Source organism: Mandrillus leucophaeus, unplaced genomic scaffold (assembly GCF_000951045.1).
Source record: "Mandrillus leucophaeus isolate KB7577 unplaced genomic scaffold, Mleu.le_1.0 Scaffold317, whole genome shotgun sequence".
NCBI lineage: Eukaryota > Metazoa > Chordata > Mammalia > Primates > Cercopithecidae > Mandrillus > Mandrillus leucophaeus.
The window spans coordinates 2023930-2044674 of NW_012103332.1; the positions used below are offsets into that span (position 1 = coordinate 2023930).

The 20745-nt window shown below is 40.9% G+C and overlaps 1 protein-coding gene across 1 annotated transcript in view; it reads right to left on the reverse strand.

Annotated features, from left to right (window-relative positions):
* The window catches only part of CLNK (cytokine-dependent hematopoietic cell linker), a 206794-nt gene that overhangs the window by 35707 nt on the left and 150342 nt on the right, over positions 1-20745 (reverse strand). The window contains exons 9-13 of the mRNA XM_011987821.1: positions 15062-15087; positions 14829-14848; positions 13301-13411; positions 5271-5298; positions 1122-1140 (exon numbers count right to left, since the gene is read on the reverse strand). Coding sequence (XP_011843211.1) covers positions 1122-1140; positions 5271-5298; positions 13301-13411; positions 14829-14848; positions 15062-15087 — 204 coding nt within the window. The remainder of the gene's footprint in view (positions 1-1121; positions 1141-5270; positions 5299-13300; positions 13412-14828; positions 14849-15061; positions 15088-20745) is intronic.

Genomic DNA, 20745 nt, shown 5'->3' on the forward strand with positions numbered 1-20745 from the left:
GCACCGGCATGTTTTAACTGTGCTTATTGCTCTGTATTCTGCCCAAGGTTCATCACAAACTGGACACCTTTGATCGAAGGACTGTGATTACTTGAAACATGAGTCAGTGGCTGGTCCATGAATCATGCATCCCATAAAATCATTTCATGTCATCAGTAACCACCCAGAGTATCTGCCCCTCTTGAGCTGAACAATGCCACGTTGTTGTGTTAACACTTGTTGTTGTGTTGTCTGATGGAACAAAAGCTGAACATTTTAGTTAGGATGTTGAGCTGTATTGTGGGAAAGGGCATGGTTTCAGTTAGGTTTGTGAATTATTTCGGCTTGCCAACAACTCCTACTCCTCCATCAGGGACTCATGGGGAATCCATAAACCCAATTTAGGCCTCATTTCCAGTTTAGCTTTGTCAATGTGTAGAGAAGAGCAGACCTGAGCCTCACAGAGGAAATGCAACTTGACCAAAACCATACAGTGATTTTGTGGCAGGCCTCTGAAATCCTAACCTAATATTGCTCTATTGAACTATGATGTCTTTTGCGAACTCTTTGGACTGTGATGCAGGCCCTTTGGCTCTGGACATAATTCATCATTCTAGAGGAATGGAGAACAGTGTTTCCCAGGTGAATATGAAAGTGCTACCTGCTTAGCATCCTGCCATTTAGGATATGAGTGACTGTTGGATTGCATGCTTGCACAACACCACCAACACTGTAGAGGTATGTGCATGTGTGTACAAGTGCGTGTGCATGAAAGAGACACACGTGTGTGTGCATGGGTGACATCAGAGGCAGAGATACCAAGAGCTTCTTTGGAGCAGGGGACTAGCTATATCTTTCCAAAGTGGCAGAGGGTGACAGTGTAATGCCTTCTGGTCAGTAGTGTATGGCTAAAGAAAGATGTCTGGTCTATTCTGGATTTAAATCACCCTGTTTAGACTAGAGGACTCTGAGGCCCTTGGGATGTATGTGTGTGCATGAGGATCATGTCATCATGCACACACATACATCCCTATCCCAGGCTTCCAAACAATCAATCCCTTTCAATACCCATAAGCACTGTAGATCTAGAAAGAGAACCAATTATTAGTATTAGGGTAAAGAAACAAATGTAAACAATTCACCTTTTTCTGCTTCAAGGACCTGTATTGAATTAAAAAAATAATAATATTTACTGACTTTTGATGACAGAGAATTTAATAGAATACCATGTGTGTTTTCAGAGCATTTGGTTGGTAGAATTTTGGTAAAATTTTTGTTAGCATAGTTCCTGTATTTTTTTTAAATCTACAAATAATTCCTCAGAAAACTGAACAAAAATCAAAATTTTGTAATCGATGTGTGAAGGAACAGACAAGTCCACAGTCTGCTGATGGGACTATCCATTGCTTTGACTCTTTTAGAAAGTAATTTACCATAATTATCTAAAACCTTAGAAATACTCTTATTCTTATCTCAATAATTCCATTGATGAGACTCTTTTTCTAAGACACAACCTGAAATCTGAGCCAAGTTCTATGCACAAAGATGTTCTTTGCATCCTTCCTTTTACAGAGTTAAATCACTGGAAACAATCTACGTGCCCAGATAACTGAACATTGTTAATTTTGGTACTATACTCACTTATTGGAATATTATAAAGACACTATAAGTATTTATATAGAGAATGAAATAAGATTATAAGTATGCATCCATGTTACATTTAAAGTTTGGAATAAAAAATGGACCCATAATATATTCTTATGCGATTGTATTTTATACCCATGTATATTTGTGTGTATGCAGAAGAAATGATTTGAAGTAATATGATAAAATATGAAAGGTTGTACTTAAGCAATAAGGCTATGGTTAATTTTCTCTTTATACTTGCTCTGAAATTTCTATTTTTTAAAATAAGCATGGAAATATTCACATTATCCTTTTTAAATGTAGCCATTTATCTTCCCAAACATTTTCTTTCTCTTTCCTTCCTTATGGTGGTAGAATTCTTGGTCATTCTTCATTATGAAAATCTTCATGCTTATTGGGCTTGTATCTTTGGGCCCTATTCTACTCTACCCTTGAAGAAGCAAAAAGCGTTGCAGGAGGTACAGTGTTTGCTGCAGTATTTATTTAACTGAAAATAATTTTAGGAAGTCCATGTATATATTGCATCAGTTGAAGAAGACCTCAGGTATCATTTAGATGAGAACTGCTTTAACCAGGGGGATGAAATAGATTATTGAATGGCCTAGTGGGGTCCATGAACCTTCTGAAATGACAAGCTAAATTTTTTTCTCTCTAAGTATGTGTACATATTTTTTATTTTTCTGGGGTGAGAAAGGTTTATTATACCTTTCATCAAATTTTCAAAGTGGTGTGAGGTCCATTAAATGTTAAAAACAGTTGGTTTACAGATGAGGTCCCAAAGGATCATGCCATTCTCCTAGATTCCCGCAGTCATCTGAAGGCTAAACTAACCCTGAGCCCAGCTCTCCTGACTCATAGTTGCCTCACAGATAAGAAACTTTTGGCAACAAATTGCTTAGAGAGGCATTGTACGCCTCCCTCTGAAGGTGGCCTACAGAGAAGACTTTTTATTTCAAAGACTTTGGCATTCCCTAGGATTCTGGAAAGAGGACATACATTTCATTATGGACAGAAAATCAAAGAAACTCTATAGGCTAAGTAAAAAGAGTAATGAATCCATTCTAGTGAGTGATTTGAAAGTATCCCTACTGAGTCTCCCCCAGGACTTTGAACCTGGCTGTTCAAAGTGCTCAATCCTATGCAGCTCTCAGGCTTGTCAACGGTGAGGGGAAGAAGAGATGCGAAGAGTGCAGAGAAGCCCTCTATCTGGGGTAGCAGTTGTTTTATTTAATTGAGACCAACCAACTTTTGGCTTGAGGGCTCTGAATTTCAGATCAAATGTAGTTAGAAAAGTAGCATGAATCACTCATTTTTCTTCTGTAACTTTTTTATTGTTAGAAAATAAACATAGTCAAGTTAAATAGTAGTATCTCTTTTATTACCTGTCTCCCTCTTTCTTCTTCCTCTTTTCTTTTCCTTTCTCCTCCCTCTTTCCCATTTCCTTCCTCCTTTTCTTTCACCTTCTCTGCCCCCTCCTTTCATTCCTTCCTTCCATATTCTTTTTAGTTATTTTAGTACAGAGCTATTTCTGTATGTTTTAAGGCAGAGGGACATGGCGGTGGGGAAGACACCTAGACTTTGGGATTTCCACGACTGGCCCTATCTCCTCCCGGCTGTGAGGACTCTTTGCCACCTCTCTGGGGTTTCGTTTTTCTCTTAAGGCTTTGTGAGTACAAAATGAGACAATGAGTCTTTCCTTTCCGTGAAAACTATAAAATGCCATGTGAATTTGAGTGGGGGCAGCTAGCACATAAAAGATTCTAGTCCACAGGACAGTGTTCAAGCAAGCACTGAGCGCAGGCACAAGCGCAGCTTGCCCTGATGGGCTTTTGTTGTGAAGAAATGGCCTTGAATCTCAGCCCAAACAAACAATGGGGAAGTGTCTTGGCAAAAGATAAGGAGCAACAATGTGTTTTTCCACTAGACCTTCTTGTTCTTTAGATGATATCAACTTCTAGCAGAATGCCAACTAAAGTTGCAAAGAAAACAAACAGTCCTGCACATTTCCTGCCATCTAAGGCTGACCCCCCCATCTCCCAATTCCTTTTTGCTTGTTTGTGATTGGGAGGCCTACTGTCCTCTCAGACTGACCAATGGGTTATGATTTGAGGTCATGGTGAGCAGCACCCAACTACTATTCGAGATACCTAGGCCTAGCTTACAGGAAGCAGGGGACAGAGTCCTGGATTCAGGCACCTTGGATGTGTGGGTTCCCCCAGCAGCCGAGCATCACCCTAGCCTGCTCCTTCCAGGTGACACTAAGGAAGTGCACCCCCTCCCAGAAGAGCATGAGCCTGGTGAAGTCCTCAGTGGAACCAGAACTGTTTTTCTCATCAAGTGGTTATGTACGTTATCTTTCTTGACATTATTGTCTTGTGGATTAGGGAGATTAGGGGTAATAAATGTCTTGTTTCAGTGACAAGCTGGAAATGTGACTTTTTGATTTTAACATTCTCACAAAACCAACAAATAAAGCAAGGAAAGAAATTCACGTCTAAGATCTAGATAAGAGCATAGGTCAAACACAAAGACAAGAACAAAATTCCTTAGAGTCCAGTGGGAGTGAGGTGAGGCCACTTGTGTTGTTGGACAGTCTTCCCATCAGTCATGGTAGCCCCACTAGCCTCGCAGGGAACTTTCTCTTTGGGCACTGAAGGGAATCAATACCCTTGGAAGGCTCTATTACAGCTTTATCTCACATGTCTTTTATGCCATTTATTGAGCCGCTATGGTCACCTGGCCATTTGTGCACTACTTACTTTTGACTTTATCACATCAACTTTGCACAGAAGTGTACCCATCCCTATTTTATTTTTATTTATTTAATTTATTTATTTTGAGACAGAGTTTCGCTCTTGTTGCCCAGGTTTTGGAGTACAATGGCACCATCTTGGCTCACTGCAACTTCCACCTCCCAGGTTCAAGCGATTCTCCTGCCTCAGCCTCCTGAGTAGCAGCGTAGCTGAGATTACAGGCATGCGCCACCACAACTGGCTAATTTTGTATTTTTAGTAGAGATGGGGTTTCTTCATGTTGGTCAGGCTGGTCTTGAACCCCTGACCTCAGATGATTCGCCCACCTCGGCCTCCCAAAGTGCTGGGATTACAGGTGTGAGCCACTGCACCCAGCCCCCATCCCTATTGTATGGCTGAGGAAACAGAAACTGGGATGAGTAGGAGCATTTTCTGAAGTTCACAAAGCAAGTAGGTGGCAGAGCAGGATTCCTACCCAGGTCTTGTGCAACTCTGAATCTCATGTTCCTTCTACTTTGCATTCCTGTCTTTCTTATGAAGGACAAATAGCAAAGAGCAATACCATTGCTAACACTTGATTTCTGTAATACTGGAGGCTGGAAGCCATCAGTCAATACTGCATATCTTCCATGTGGAACTGGGCATGTTCTTCTTATACCAGTGAACCCTGAATGACCATGGTGGCCAAACAGGATCCTGGTTTAAAATCTGGAGCTAAGCTTATTTTACTTTGGCTTTCTCATCTTTAAAATAGAGATACTAATGCATTTTGAGCATAGTTACTGTGAGAATTAACTGTAAGTGTCTGAAGCAAATAGAATCTTGCCTATTGCAGACATTTAATGCCTCAAAATTCCCTTCTTTGCGTCCAAGGATAAAAGTGCTACTTACCTCACTTAAGTCCCTTAAGCTTATCTGACTGCAAGAAAAGAAATATGGTGTTACATAAAACACAGTTCATCATGACCAAGATAAAATCATTCTAAGCCTCACAAACCTTTGATTACATTTTCACTGCCAAATTAACAGCCCATCGTCCGGTGTGATATTTATCCCTCCTCCATAAAACTAAAGCCAGGTTATTTTTCTCATAATTTTCTAATGAAAAGACCAAGTTACGAGCCAAAATAAAAGGTGGTGATAGAAAGGACACGAATAAACTTGCATCTCATTTTGGGAGAAATTTAAAAAAAACATCATTTCTCTTGACGTTTGATTTCCTATGTCAAGTTTCATTAGCACAGTCAGACCTATTATCAACTTGGTTTTAAAGCTTTTCGTTTTTTACTTTGAGGGAACATAAAGAGTTTTCAATATGAAGCTGTCAGGTGCAGTGGGATCCCAGGAAGGCAAGTGTAAGAGAAAGAATGCTGATAAAGAACGGAGATTTCAGACACGAGAAAAAAACAAAACAAAACAAAAAAACAAACAAAAAAAACCCATGAAACTTAGTGGTAGAGAAAAAAAATCCAATATGGAATTGAATAATGTGAATTTTGGAAAGGTCTCTAAATGAACTCCAGGCTTTTCATTCTATTGGTGAGTCAATTAACTTCTCTAAACCTCCTTTTTTTTTTTCATCTTCAAAATGGCAACGAGAGTACTTAGGAGTGTTAATGTGAGAATTGCTAGAAATAAAAAAGTAACAATGTTGCGACCCGGTGCCTTGGCTCATGCCTGGAATCCCAGCACTTTGGGAGGCTGACGGGGGCGGATCACTTGAGGTCAGAAGTCCGAGACCAGCCTGGCCAACATGGTGAAACCTTGTCTCTACTAAAAATACAAAAATTAACTGGGCGTGATGGCACATGCCTGTAGTCCCAGCTGTTCAGGAGGCTGAGGCGGGAGAGTAGCTTGCGCCCAGGAGGTGGAGAGGTTGCTGTGAGCTGAGATCGTCCACTGCACTCCAGCCTGGGTGACAAAGCGAGACTGTGTCTCAAAAAATACATAAATAAACAAATAAATAAAAATAACACTGTTGGGTATTCAATGTGCGTTGTTGTCAGAATGTGGTCAAAGTTTGGTGAAGAAACTATGAAGGGAGTGGAGTGAGGGTATATGTTCCACCTCCCCAGATCCGTCAGTGAAAACACTGGATGTGAAGAATATGGGACTATTAAGCGTGCAACACTGATCACAGTTAAAGGCGATTGATCTAGAGTTTTAGGAGTCAGGCTGTATCAGTATCCCAGAAACAAACAGTGCTCAGATGCTAGATCCTGGTCTCAGACCTGCAAGCAATAGGCAAGGGTCCCAAGGTTCCAAGGTTTACCCTCTTACCTCTTACACCCTCCCTCCCCTTTTTAGCTGGAAACCTGAGAAAACAAAGAGATTTGAATAGAGGTAATGAAGTAGAACAAACACCCAGAGTATTAATTATTTTGGGGTTAAAATGTGGCTAATCTCAGTATTTAATGTTTAAGAAGCCAGCGTGTTAAGGATACTGAAAGATCGGCTGTATGGCTTCAATTTAAAATGCAGATTTGAAGTTCCAAGTGTCAAGATGTGTTTGTCTCCATTTTAAAGAGTTTGAACTGTTTAAGAGAAATTAAAATTTTCTGTATTTATACATTTACTTTCTTGGATTTATAGAAAGTGTTAAAGTTTTGCTGGCTAGCATTTAAACCTGCCCTGTCAACATTAGAAGTACTTAAAAATCAAAGAAATTGAATTTATAAAGGTATTTCAAATATTTAAGGAGATTTAAATGAGTTCGTTAAACAGTTTTACTAAGATTCTTTAACCTATTTAACTTGAGTTGGTTGAACATTTGTTGAACACTTTGCAGAACATTTTAATGTTTACATATGCTTTGAAACTAAACTTTTTATCCTGAGATAATGATGGATTCCCATGCAGTTGTGAGAAATAATACAGAGTTCCTGTGTGTCCTATATTCAGTTTCCCCCAACGGCAACAACTTGGAAAACAATAATTATAATGTTTATACTTTAAAATCAATAGTTTCCATTCATAGATAGAAATTTGTATATCTCTATAACCACACTTTCTCTTTTAAAAGATCATGGTTTCTTGGTATCTATAAAGATTTTTTGTTTTCGCTTCCCAAATCATCAGAGCATATATTTTTGCGATAGAGATTGCTTGAATTGATGTGATACCAGCATTGCTGGTTGTAAAGGGAAAGCTGGCTGGCCGTGTTGCCTCATACCTGTAAACCCAGCACTTTGGGAGGACAAGGCGGGTGGACTGCCTGAGGCCAGGAATTCAAGACCAGCCTGGACAGGAGTGTTAGTGAGACCCTTGTCTCTACTTAAAAAAAAAAAAAAAAAGGAAAGCCATAGTTAGGCAAGTGGGTGTTTTGTTTCTTAAATATTGGGTGCGTCATTTAAATTGTATTTTGGCTGAACCCCACCTTGGGCCATTAAGTGTACTGGAGCTTAAAGGACATATGGAACAATGAACTCTCAATTTCTTAATTTTTATCAGTAAATCGGAGATAGTAATATTGCTTTTTCACAGTGCTGTTGTGAGACTAAATGAATGAACATACATGAAACTCCAAACCAGGCCTGGTGTGTAGTTAAAACTCAGAAAATGTTGGTTACTCTTGCTGTTACTTAGGATGATTTTTTTTGGTGCATGGACCTAGGTATTAAAATTGCAATGGATTCGCAGAAGAAAAGTTATCCCCTTTTTAATTGTCTTTCAGATTATGTCAAGGAGAAAGGCTCAGTGCAGTGGTTAAGTAGATATGAAACACCTTTCTAATATTTGCTTACCTTCCCTTTTATCAGACGGAAAATTCCCCAGAGCTCAAAGTTTTGGTTGGGAGCGATCTGTATTGAAGTTATTTATATTAATTATATGTATTTCTTTTAAGTAAGTTTATTTAAGTTGAAAAAAATGAACAGGGCAGAAAAAGTAAGTACATGGATATTGTAAAAATCATAATAATGGTGCATAAGTGGTTGAGAATGTCCAACCAACATTCTCCAAACTTCGAAGTGCTCTTCTGGTTTTGAGTTGTCAATGAATGACTGGGGTGACGTTTTCCTTTACTGAAGTGCTTCAATTCAGTAATTGTTTTGTGAAACCAAGGCTTAGCTTTAAAAAAGAGAATAGCAGAGCTGGCAGAGACAAATGGGGCCTGAAACACAATAGCTGGAACCACAAAGACCATCCAGGGCGAGCACAGCCTGCTGCAAAGGGCTGCAGCTGTCTAACTGCCTGCCATTGATACAGTTGATTGCCAGATGTAAATCATGGCCTCTGCCTTAGGGAGGGCAATTCATTTCACTCACAGTGCCTTACCAACAGCTGGCAGAGACGGAGCAGGCACTTAGCTGCATGGTTCGGCTGCAGAAGCTTTGATTGCCAATGTTCCTTCTGTTTTCAGAGCAATATCCTTATGTGGTTGATTACATGGGACTTGGGCATCACTAATGCTGCTGTTACCACCCATGTGGGCCCTGCTAAAAATGAATTTGAAAGCACATCTCTCTTTCAGAAGCAAAGCCATCTCATGTATCATGCTAACTCCAGTGTCTGCTACAGGGCTGTGGAAGTTTTTGCCCCATCAATAGTCAAATGTCAACCCTGTGACTTTGAGTGACCTAACTTCTCTGAAGCATGGTGACCTTAGGTGCCCAATGAATATGCAAGTACTATTTACTGAGCACATGTGCCATCCACTGGGCTTGGCACCTTACTCATCTGAGGCTTAGGAAACCATACTTTACATGGCTGCTGGAAAAATTCGAGAAGAGAAAATAGAATTACTCTCTTGAGGTGTTTTGGTGAAGAGATCCAGCACAATTCTCATCACATCTAAAAACGATTACATAAATGTAAACTGTAACTACAGGAACCCCAGAGACATCAAATGCCAACTTCTAAAGATGTCAACACCACCAAGACAGTGACCCAATAGACTGGTGGGGTTCGGGCCCACAGAGGGACACATTTGCCAGTTGAGTGAGCATTATGTTAGACTCTGGAAACCTGGGCATAGATAAGGCTTAAATACCTTCAAAGCTTTTGTGGTGAATGTATTCCTCCAACCTGGTTCCCTCTGGGTTCTTAGCCCTGTCTGCATATTAGCTTCACCTGGAGGAGCCTTCAAAATTCTGATGCCCAGGTCCCACTTCAGAGCAATTAAAATAGATACTAGGGATAGTGCTTTAAAATAAGCTTTCTAATTATTTTAGTGTAAAGCCAGGATGAGATCCACTGTACTATAAAATGCAGCCTCTGGTTGGGCGTGGTGGTTCATACCTGTAATCCCAGCACTTTGGGAGGCTGAGGCAGGGGATCATGAGGTCAGGAGTTCGAGACCAGCCTGACCAACATGGTGAAACCCTGTCTCTACTAAAAACACAAAAATTAGCCAGGTGTGGTGGCGCGTGCCTATAATCACAGCTACTCAGGAAGTTGAGGCAGGAGAATCGCTTGAACCTGGGAGGCGGAGGTTGCAGTGAGCCGAGATTGCCCCACTGCCCTCCAGCCTGGACAACAGAGCGAGACTTCACCTTGAAAAAGAAAAAAATGCAGTCTCTATTTCTAGAAAAATACACAGTTATAGATGCTGGATACCCAAATCTGCTGAGAACACATGGGAGAAGCAGGATTTCTTTACCCTTCCCTCCTTCCTTCCCTTCCCTTCCCTTCCTTCTTCTCTTGCTTGCTTTTTCTTTTCTTTTCTTCTTCTTTTCCTGTGCTGTGACAGATAGTATCCTAGGCACTTTACAGGAATGGCATGCCTTCTCATTGTCATTTTATCACATGAAGATGGTTATTTTCTTCTTATAAATAATAAAAGCGAAACTCAGAGTTGTTAAAGAGCTTTTCTGAAATCGTACAGCCAAAACTGGCTCAACTGGGATCCAAACTCATTGCTACCGGGTCCCAAGATACTGTTCTTTTCAGCATGAGGAAACAGAAAGAAGATAAAATTCTTTTTTCTCCACACTGAACAACCTTATCATCTTCAATATTTTATTTTAGTTTATTTATTTATTTTTTTGAGACAGAGTCTCCCTCTGTCGTCCTCTGTCGCAGGAGTGCAGTGGTGCAATCTTGGCTCCCTGCAACCCTTGCTTCCTAGGTTAAAGCGATTCTCATGCCTCAGTCTCCAGAGTAGCTGGGATTACAGACATGCTCCACCCCACCCAGCTAGTTTCTGTATTTTTGTAGAGATGGGGTTTTGCCATGTTGGTCAGGCTGGTCTTGAACTCCTTGCTGCATGTGATCCGCCTGCCTCGGTCTCCCGAAGTGTTAGGATTACAGGCATGAGCCATTATGCCCAGTCTCGGTATTTTATTGATCCTATTTTCTGTCTGCTTACTTCTCTGAGGTTGGATCAGTCCTTTACATATTAGACTATTTGACCAGGAGCTTTAGGAATGCTGCATTTCACGTTTCCAATTCTGATGACACAGCTTCATGGGTTGGATGGTCTGTTATTACTGTTGCCTCCCAGTTTCTCACTCTTTGAAAATAGAAATCAAAACAGAGCAAATCTGCTTGCTCCTAGTCTGGATAGGTTCCTTTGAAAGCTGCAGAAGGAAATTTATATTTATCCAACATCTACTATATTTCAGGCACTGTGCCAGGTTATATGGGTGCTGAAATGAGTCAGTTCCTCCTCCACCCCTTCCTGGGGTAGAAGAAACAGATTTGTTAACTTGTTATATTATATGGGGTAACATAGGTACCAATGGGCCCAAGGTAATAAAAGTGCAATAAATGTTGGTTAAAAATAGGTACTGGGCAAGCATTGTTAAGCAATTTATAGGAATCACCTCATTTAATTCTCACCTTAGCCCATGAGGTAGGTGGTAGATATTAATATTATCTGTTCTTTACTGCAGAGTAAAACCTTGGGCTTGGAAAAAGTTCAGTACTTTGCTAGAAGTGTTAGGGCAAAGTTTTTCAACCTTTGCAGTATTAACCTTTTAAGGTTATTCTCTGTTGTGGCGCAATCCCGTGCACTGTCGGATGCTTAGCAGCCTCCCTGGCCTCTACTCTCTAGCAGCCAGTAGCATTGCTTATTCAAGATGCTGCAACCAAAAATGTCTCCAAACATTGCTAACTGTCCAATGGGGAGAGGGAGGATAAAGTCACCCATAATTTAGAATCGCTTCCCCAGATCCATCATTCATGAGAATTAGAATCTAAATTTCAACCCTGACATAGTTTGGATCTGTGTCCCCACCCAAATCTCACATTGAAGTGTAATCCTCACTTTTGGAGGTGGGAGATGATTGGATCACGAGGGTGGATCCTTCATGAACGATTTAGCACCATCCCCTCAGTGCTGTTCTCATGATAGTGAGTTATCGCCAGATCTGGTTGTTTAAAGGAGTGTAGCAGCTCCCCCCTCACTCTGTTGCTCCTGCCATGTGAGACAAGCCTGTTTCTCCTTTGCCTTCTGCCGTGATTGTAAGTTTCCTGAGGCTTCCCCAGAAGCTGAGCACATGCCAGAATCATGCTTCCTGTGCAGCCTATGGAATTGTAAGCCAATCAAATCTCTTTTCATCATAAATTACCCAGTCTGAGATATTTCTTTATAGCAATGTGAGAACTAATACAAAGCCAAACCATTTGAATCTAGACTTGAGAGCCTCTATTCCTTCCCACGCTGCCATGGCAGTTGAAAGAGGGACAGAAAAGAGAGGGCACTCCATGGGAAAGACAACAAGGAAGGTGTTTCTTGGAAAACTTATGCTTGTGTGGGGCTATAGTGGAGGACATGGTGAAGAGACATTCGCCACAGAAGGAGGAATGACATTTCAGGCTATTTAATGGTCCCCATTAGAATCAGTGATGAACGGGTTTCCCATAGAAGCTCAAAATGAGCCTGATATCCTGAGTTTCTGTATCCATGAGAAATGCTTTCTCACTAAATAATGCCTGTGCCCCACACTGCTGATGCAAGCTTGAAGAAGGATGAAAATTAAGAAAGCATCCTTCATTCTATGCAGAAACAAGAAGGAAATGCTAATCTCTTTTCTGACTTTCAAAATAAGGTAATTTTGGAAATTTAAACTCTTTTGGGCAAATGAAATATGCTCACTCGAGTTTGTCGCATTCTGTGATTAGCACCAGCTGCCAAATGTCCCACACGTTTGGGAACAAGGAGCCGTCATCAGTGCTTAATACCAGAGGGATGGTTTATTATATTTATTTTTCATAAAGGCAATAATGTTTTTGACAAAAGAGTTTTCAAGCATGGTTATATTTCTCCAGCCTGGGTAATGGGAAGCTGGGGGCCAATATTGGTCCTGGAATAATCTGAATCCCCTTTCAGTTCTTACATAAAATATGCTGATTCTGTTCTGGCATTTGACATTTTCTTCATAAACTAATTCAGGCCACAAGTGAGCAATTCTTTCAATAACTCATTTTCTTACAGAGAAGCGGTATTTCCTGCAAAGAATCAAAACACAGGTTTCTAGGACTATTTTCCTCTAGGTATAACTGGTTCCTCCCTGACGTGGTTAGACTTTGTGTCCCCACCCAAAGCTCATCTTTAATTGTAATCCCCAGGTGTTGAGGCAGAGACCTGGTGGGAGGTGACTGGATCATGCGGCGGTTTCCCTTATGCTGTTCTCATGTTACTGCATGTGTTCTCATGAGATCTGATGGTTTTATAAGGGGCTTTTCTCCATTTGCTTTGGACACAGGCTCTGTCACCTGCTGCCACCTAAGACATGCCTGCTTCCCCCTCCACCATGGTTGTCAGTTTCGTGAGGCTTCCCAGCCATGTGAAACTGTGGGTCAATTAAAACTTTTTTCTTTATAAATTACCCAGTCTTGGTTATGTCTTTGAATGGACCAAAACACTCCCCACCCATTAGAGAGCCTGCTCTGACAGGTACTTTGGTTGGTTTTCCTTGTCCCCTTCCCCACACCCACACTCTTGCTGGTCATTTCACCATTAATGATGACTCTCTCACCTGGGCATTCTCTGGACTTCCGGAAAGGTGTGTCTCTGAGCTAAAGGTGGCCTGCTGCTCTCCGGCTCAGGGGGCAAGGGCTGGTACTGCTTCGGAAGTGTGATGAGAGGCCTGTGTGGAGAGTCGCAGTAGGATTCCTGAGAAGGTTTGCTGCAGCAGTGATGCCTCAGGCCTGAATCCACACTGCTCTGCCCTCTGTGTCCCCAGCTTTGGGTTGAAAATGCTAGTTTTTGGATGCTAACTACAGAGCAGACTGGTCAGGTCTGGCACTGTTTTCTAAAGGGCGTGATATAATTTTCTATAGGGAGTCAACGTGCTCCTCCATAGTGCGACTGTTTTGGCTTTAGGAGACCTGTGGAGAAAATGATAACAGCCTTCCATTCATCCCAGACCGGCAGATCTGAGTTTTTAGTACTACCCAAATAAATATTTTAAAAAGTGGCTGGGCACGGTGGCTCACGCCTGTAACCCCAGCACTCTGGGGGCTGAGGTGGGTGGATCACCTGAGGTCAAAAATTCAAGACCAGCCTGGCCAACATGGCAAAAGTCCGTTTCTACTGAAAAACAAAAATTAGCCAGTCACGGTGGCATGCACCTGTAATCCCAGCTACTCACAAGACTGAGGCAGGAGAATCACTTGAGCCCTGGAGGCAGAGGTTGCAGTGAGCTGAGATCACCCTACTCTACTCCAGCCTGGGCAACAGAGCCAGACTGTCTCAAAAAAAAAAAAAAAATATATATATATATATATACACACACACACACACACACACACACATATATATATGTAAATGTTTGAAAGTCAGTGAATGCCTCACTCACTCATATTTTATTCACCCATTCACTCATTTGTTCATAAAGTATATCAGGTATTTTGGTAGATTTTTGGTTCAAGCTGCTTCCCTCTAGCAGGGAAGACAGAGAGGTGAAGAAATGATTGGTAGAGTATGTAATGCATGCTATGGCAGAGGTGCTCAGGGGTCCCAGATAGAGCAACAAGAGTGGCCAGTCACTCAGAGCCTCTGCAGCTGCCTGTTGCTCTTTTCTCCACAGATATGTGTAAATGTAATAGTATTTATATATGTATCATATATGTGTGTGTATATATATATATCACATGAATATACACTTAATATGTTGTAAGTTCCCTGAGGGCATATCCCATTTTCATATGAATCTAGGCCTGCCAGTAGTATACCCAGCAATATCATCCAGCAGATTTCTGTACTGAAAGAAAGGAGAGGAATAGAAAGAAACAGGGGAGGAATACATTCATCAAGAAATAATGAGTGAAGGTATATTGAATAGATAACTGTGAATGAATGAATAAATGATTAAATAGATGAATGAAGGCTTGTTTAATCTTGTTCATTGAATACCTCATATTAGTTTTTTTTTCTATATCCAGCTCTCACTCTGAAATCATATTAGATTTTCAATGTCAAATGTTTGTGTTTCTCTTTTTCAGATGCTGGCACAAATTATTTCAGTGTATAGCGAAATAAAATGCTATTTTAAAGTGTCTTACCGAGGAGGTGGTAAAGGAATCTGAAAAAGAAAAGAGAAACCTAAATTAAGTTTATTGTTCTATGAGCAGGGCCAATGGTTAACAGTTTTTTGATTTACAAATAGAAATTACAAATTGTGACCAGACTTATACGATATATTTTTTAAGAGATATCTGAAATTTTGCATTGTCTATATCTCTAGGCTTCTAAAGTAAATAATGAATAACAAATGCATTTTCATGATTTATCCTACCTTGTTCTTTCTTATGGATGTGTCTCCTAAAACATAAGAAGGAATACCAGTGAATTTATGGAAAATGTCATCAAGCATTGATTTTATACACACTTACATGAAATTCATTTTGATTTGTAATAATATTGGTGATAATGTCAGTTAATATTTGTTGAGATCATATGAGATACCCAGAATAATACCAAACACTTTAGTTATGTGGTCTTATTAAATCCTCAGCCTTGTTCTGTTAATGAAGAAACTGACACACAGGGAAGTTAAATATCTCACCTGCACTCACCCAGCGAGTAAATCGTAGAATGAAGATTTCATTGCACGTCCTGTGACTCTTATGGTCCCCTTGAAACCACTGATTCCTGTTTAAACTTAATGTGTGTATGTGTGTGTACATACACAATTCAATTTCCTGCCTACCACCTTCATGGGGTATTTCCAAGCAGAGGAAAATAGCATCACAGATTTTTCAAAATTGAATAATTTCTGAAGACCCCCAGAATCCAACTTCTTTATGTTATGGATGAAAAAAACTAAGGACAAACTACGTGGGATAACTTCTCAAGGCCAATTAACCCTAGAAAAAGCCCAAGTGGAGCCTGGAGCAGATTTGTCTGAACTTTAGGTTGTTTTATTTCCATAATTCGACTCAATGTAATTATTGAGCTTCTACTCTGAGCTAAACACAGTACCAGGCACTGGGGTAAAAAGACAAATACAATTCGATCCTTCCTGTCAAGGTGCTCCTAGCTGGGGTGTTTACATGTCAAGCTTCTGGCTCTGGCGATGTGACCGTGAAGATGGCTGGCACTGAGCCTGTTGCCATAGGGTTTATACCTTAGCGGGTAGACCTGCACTGAAGGCATCATGAACAATCTGATAAGGATTTCAAGTAGAGAAGGACAAAGTATTAAATGAATATGTGGGAGACGTAAGTTAGTCTGGGTTGTCAGAAGAAGGCTCCTTGGAAAAGCAATGTTTGATTATCTCTAAAAATGGGCGTGGTGTAATAAATGCTATTTTATAAGGCTGTTGGGGAATCAGTGAGAAAATGTCTATCTCTTGTTACAGGAGACTTAAACCTCCACTGAATACTGGCTGGGTGGCTTCTCACTGAGCCTCCTTTGCTTTCTTCATCTGTGAGACAGGGAGGTTGGACTAAATCAGTGATTTTTAACCATGTGCTGAAGAACCCCCTACGCTCTCCCCTGAAAGTCCTTTGGTGCCTGGACGCAGGGGGACTGGTTACTGGTTCGCCACCCCATGTCATTAAGGGCTTAACTTCAGCCCACTTTCCACTGCACCTCCTCTTTAGATTCCTCTTGGTGAAAAGTCCAACTGGCACAACACAACACAACACAACACAACACAACACTATGCAACACAGCACAAACTGGTCTGTATGATTTTAATGGCTCTTCCATATCTAAAATAATTACTCCAAAGAATAAGAATAAAATTACCATTCTTCCTTTCTGTTTTCATTTTTGAAAAACACTTTTGAAATAGGTAGGATTCACTTCTTTTTATGAATTCCGTACGCTGATTGCATACAGAAATAATTGATGTCCTTGGCATTGTGAAAACCCAAAATATGACCCAGGATGTCCTTCAACAACAGCAGCAGTCTATTTAACATTAGATCTTTGACTATTTCAAGGAAATCACAAAAAAGCTTAGGCCACATGATGCTTGCTTAAGGCACAAAATTAGAAAACATAAAATTAATTTCCTTTCATGTTATTGTTTATTGGCTTCACCTCCAGAGCTCCCTGGTGGACCATCTTGTTGCCTGGGTTGATGACTTTTCCTGCAAAACTAGATGCTGGCTTTCCAAGAGGTCTTTTTTCACTATATCTATTGGGGATCAATTCAATTCACCGGAAAAAGAATTCAATAAAGAGACTGAGTTCCTGTAATTTAATAGGAAAATTCCATTTATGGTTTTCAAGATAACTATCCAGTTTGCTTCAGGGGTTGCGAGTGTAGAATAGGACATCTGTCTTCTTTCATTTCATTGATTTACTATTGAGCACATAGTATGTGTCAGGCATGGACTCATTTTTAATATATGTATTGATGTAGGTGTTGGGAGTATAATACCAACAAATAAAGTTGCTATTCCCATGAAACTTACATTCCAGTGGCAGGAGCTAGGAAATACATAAACAAAAGTATAAATAAACATTCACAGGTGATGACAAGCGCTATACAGAAAATAAAGCAGATTGGAGGACAGCAGGGCACGGAGAGTAGGAGCCGGGGCTACTGTGTTTTAGGCTGGTCTGAGGAGGCATCTGTGGTTAGGGGATGAAATCAGAGGCCTGAGGACAGCCAGGGAGCATGTCATGTGGATATCTTGGGAAAGGGATTCCTGACAGAGGAAAATGGCAAGGGCAAAAGTCCTCAGGTGGTGTCAGTTCATTTTCTGTTGCTTAACACAGAATACTTGAAATTAAGTAAGCCCAAGAACAAAGCGGCGCATGTAATGAGAGCCTTCTTGCTGGCGGGGACTCTGAGGATTGCTAAGATAGTGCGGGACACTAAGTGGCGAGGAGGCTGACTGTGCTAATGTGCTAGCTCATGTCCCTCTTCCTGTTCTCATAAAGATTTTGTAACATAAAGATTCTGTGAATTCCTCCCTCCCTTTTAAGATGTCTTTGTAGGATAATATCAGCAATAGGTACAAAAATCCACAGGGCTTTCAGCCGCATCAAATATGCCGACTGGCAAGTGTTGATACCATGAGCTTCCCTTAATCATTGCTTAGCTAACCGCAATCCTTCAAAGTAAGAAGTCAAGGTGGACTTAAAGAACTTTGCAAGTGAAAGAAACTGGATTGAACAAGCAAAGTAACTTGTTTACCATTTTACGGCTTTGATGGTAATTCAGATAATTCCAGCAAGTTTCTTAAAATCTGGGGGCCTTATTTAATAAAGCAGTAATAACTCAAGTATTTGTGATATTTAAAGGAGGGTGAGCTTTGGAGCTGAATTTGTTAAGATTGAATCTTGATTCTGTTCATACTATGGGCAGGATCATGGCAAGTGCTTAATAAATGTTTAGAAATAAACAAATGGATTGAGGAGTGAATGAATTTCCCCATCTGGAGAAGTTAGAAGTGCTTATTTATACTTCATGAAAATTCATGTGTGGAATAAATGAATTGATGAACTTCAAGGCATGCTTCTTAATGCACAGCTGCAGTTACTACTATTATTATAGTATGAAAAATTAGAGGGAAAGTGGGAATTTACCCTCCTAATGAAGTACACAAATATTCTAAAATGCTAGGGAAAGTTCTCTACCTGTCAAACAAGAGAACCCAAACAGTTGTTTGAAGTCTTCCCCATCTCCAGTTTACTCTTGGAGAAGCCCGGCATGCTCGCCACCTGGTGGTCATAAGGTGTAATCAGCACCATTTGCCCAGAGACTCCTTTGCTTTGCAGTCTCAGGACAGATCTCACAAAGTAACTACTTTTGGGGAAGTATTGTACTGAGGTGGGCATAGCATGGTTGCAGAATCCGATGGACCTTAGTTTAACTGTTTCCACCACAACCTAGTATGGTGAAACCATGAAGACATTGTCAATATCACCGTGTTCTGGGAGGGTTAAAGTAAGGCCTCTTGGAGAAGGAAAAAGAGTTAAGTGATCGTTCTTTGGAGTGGCTGGTGCCAGCTTGCAATGGATGGTTGTTAAGCTTTCAGGAATTCTGTGAACTGGCTTTAGATACAACCATTATTAAAAATACATTACATAGGCCGGGTGCAGTGGCTCAAGGGGTCAGGAGATCGAAACCATCCTGGCTAACACGGTGAAACTCCGTCTCTAATAAAAAATACAAAAAAATTAGCCAGGCGTGCTGGCGGGCACCTGTAGTCCCAGCTACTCGGGAGGCTGAGGCAGGAGAATGGCGGGAACCCGGGAGGCGGAGCTTGCAGTGAGCCGAGATCCGGCCACTGCACTCCAGCCTGGGCGACAGAGCGAGACTCCGTCTAAAAAAACAAACAAAAAACCAAACAAACAAAAAGTTACATAAACGTACACTTAAGTTACAGTGGCCCCCCGCTTATCCTAAGTCAAAATGTTCCAAGACTCATGATGGATGTCTGAAACTGAGAATAGTAATAAACCCTATATATCCTATACTTTTCCTAAATATACAGACCTATGATAAAGGTGATACGTGACAGCAAAACAAGCACACTTTTTTTTTCTTCTTCCCAATTTCACGGATAGAAGATTTATTTTTATTTTAGATCCCAGTAACCTCAGCATACAATATTTTTTCTTTCCTTTTCAAGTTGAGAACTTCTACCTTTTCACCTAAAGGAATCGCTTTACATCTTCTCTTTGGCAAATCAGAACTATCAGCATCACTACTCTTGCACTTTGGAACCATTATTAGGTAGAGTAAGGGTGACTGGAACCCAAGCACTGCGATTCAGCGGATCTGATGGGCGGGACGGCTGCTGAGCAACTCACAGGTGGTTTGGACACAGCGCAACGGAAACACTGGACAAAGAAGTGATTCCAGTGGGACCGCTCAGGATTTCATCATGCCGCTCAGAAACAGCGTGCAAATTAACATTTATGTATTATGTATTTCTGGAATTTTCCACTTGATATTTTCAGACCTCAGTTGACCGTGGGTAACTGAAACTGTGGAAAGTGAAACTGAGGATAAGGAGGACTTCTGTATTTGTTTTTCACTTAAATACTGTTCAATTTGTGGTAAATATATGCAACACCCCCCGCCCTTTTTTTGAGACCAAGTCTGGCTCTGTTGCCCACGCTGGAGTGTAGTGGTGTGGTCTTAGCTCACTGCAACCTCTGTTTCTTGATTCCTGCCTCAGTCTCCCAAGTAACTGGGATTACAGGTGTGCACCACCATGCCCGGCTAAGCTTTTTGTATTTTTTTTTTTTTTTTTTTTTCTGTAGAGATGGGGTTTTACCATGTTGCTCAGGCTCCTGAGTCATCTCAAACTCCTGGGCTCAAATGATCCACTGGTCTCAGCCTCCAAAAGTGCTGAGGTTACAGGCATGAGCCACCACCGCCGGCTGTAATACCCTTTAACTATGAAATACAATCATGCAAATCAATACTTTCAGAAATAGAACATAAGTATAATGTTCTGTAATTAGAGATGCAGACTTTGTAAAATTGGATAAACTTGGTCTCAATCAAAAATTTTATTGTGTCTAAGAGCTTTATGATTTATGAAAGCAAACCATTAGGATATGGTGTCCTGATGATTATTTATGGGAGAGTCCAAAGAAGCAACTTACACTCCAAGTGGCTAAAAATGTGTATTTGGCAAGGCCGGTTTGAGAAACCTCTCCAAGTCTGCTGAAACTTTCAGAAATTCATCGCAGCAGTACATTGCCGAAACCATTGTTTAGATTGCAACGGGCAGGAATTAAGTTGGGCAAAGCCAAGGATGTGAGAGAAGCCTGCCTGCTCTAACAGCTCCTCAAAGAAGGTCGGAAAGTGCATTTTCTCAGGGACGTGTACTTCAACTGCTTTCATGCTGGGGTTAGTGAGCGACGTGGGATAGGAACGTTTTTCCAAAACAAGCCTGGGAGGTATCTTTTCCCTGATCTTGGTGCCTCAGGGAATGGAGGAAGGGAGAGGAGGGGATGATGTAGGCAGTGGAATGGCTGGATTTGTATGTATGAATCATATCC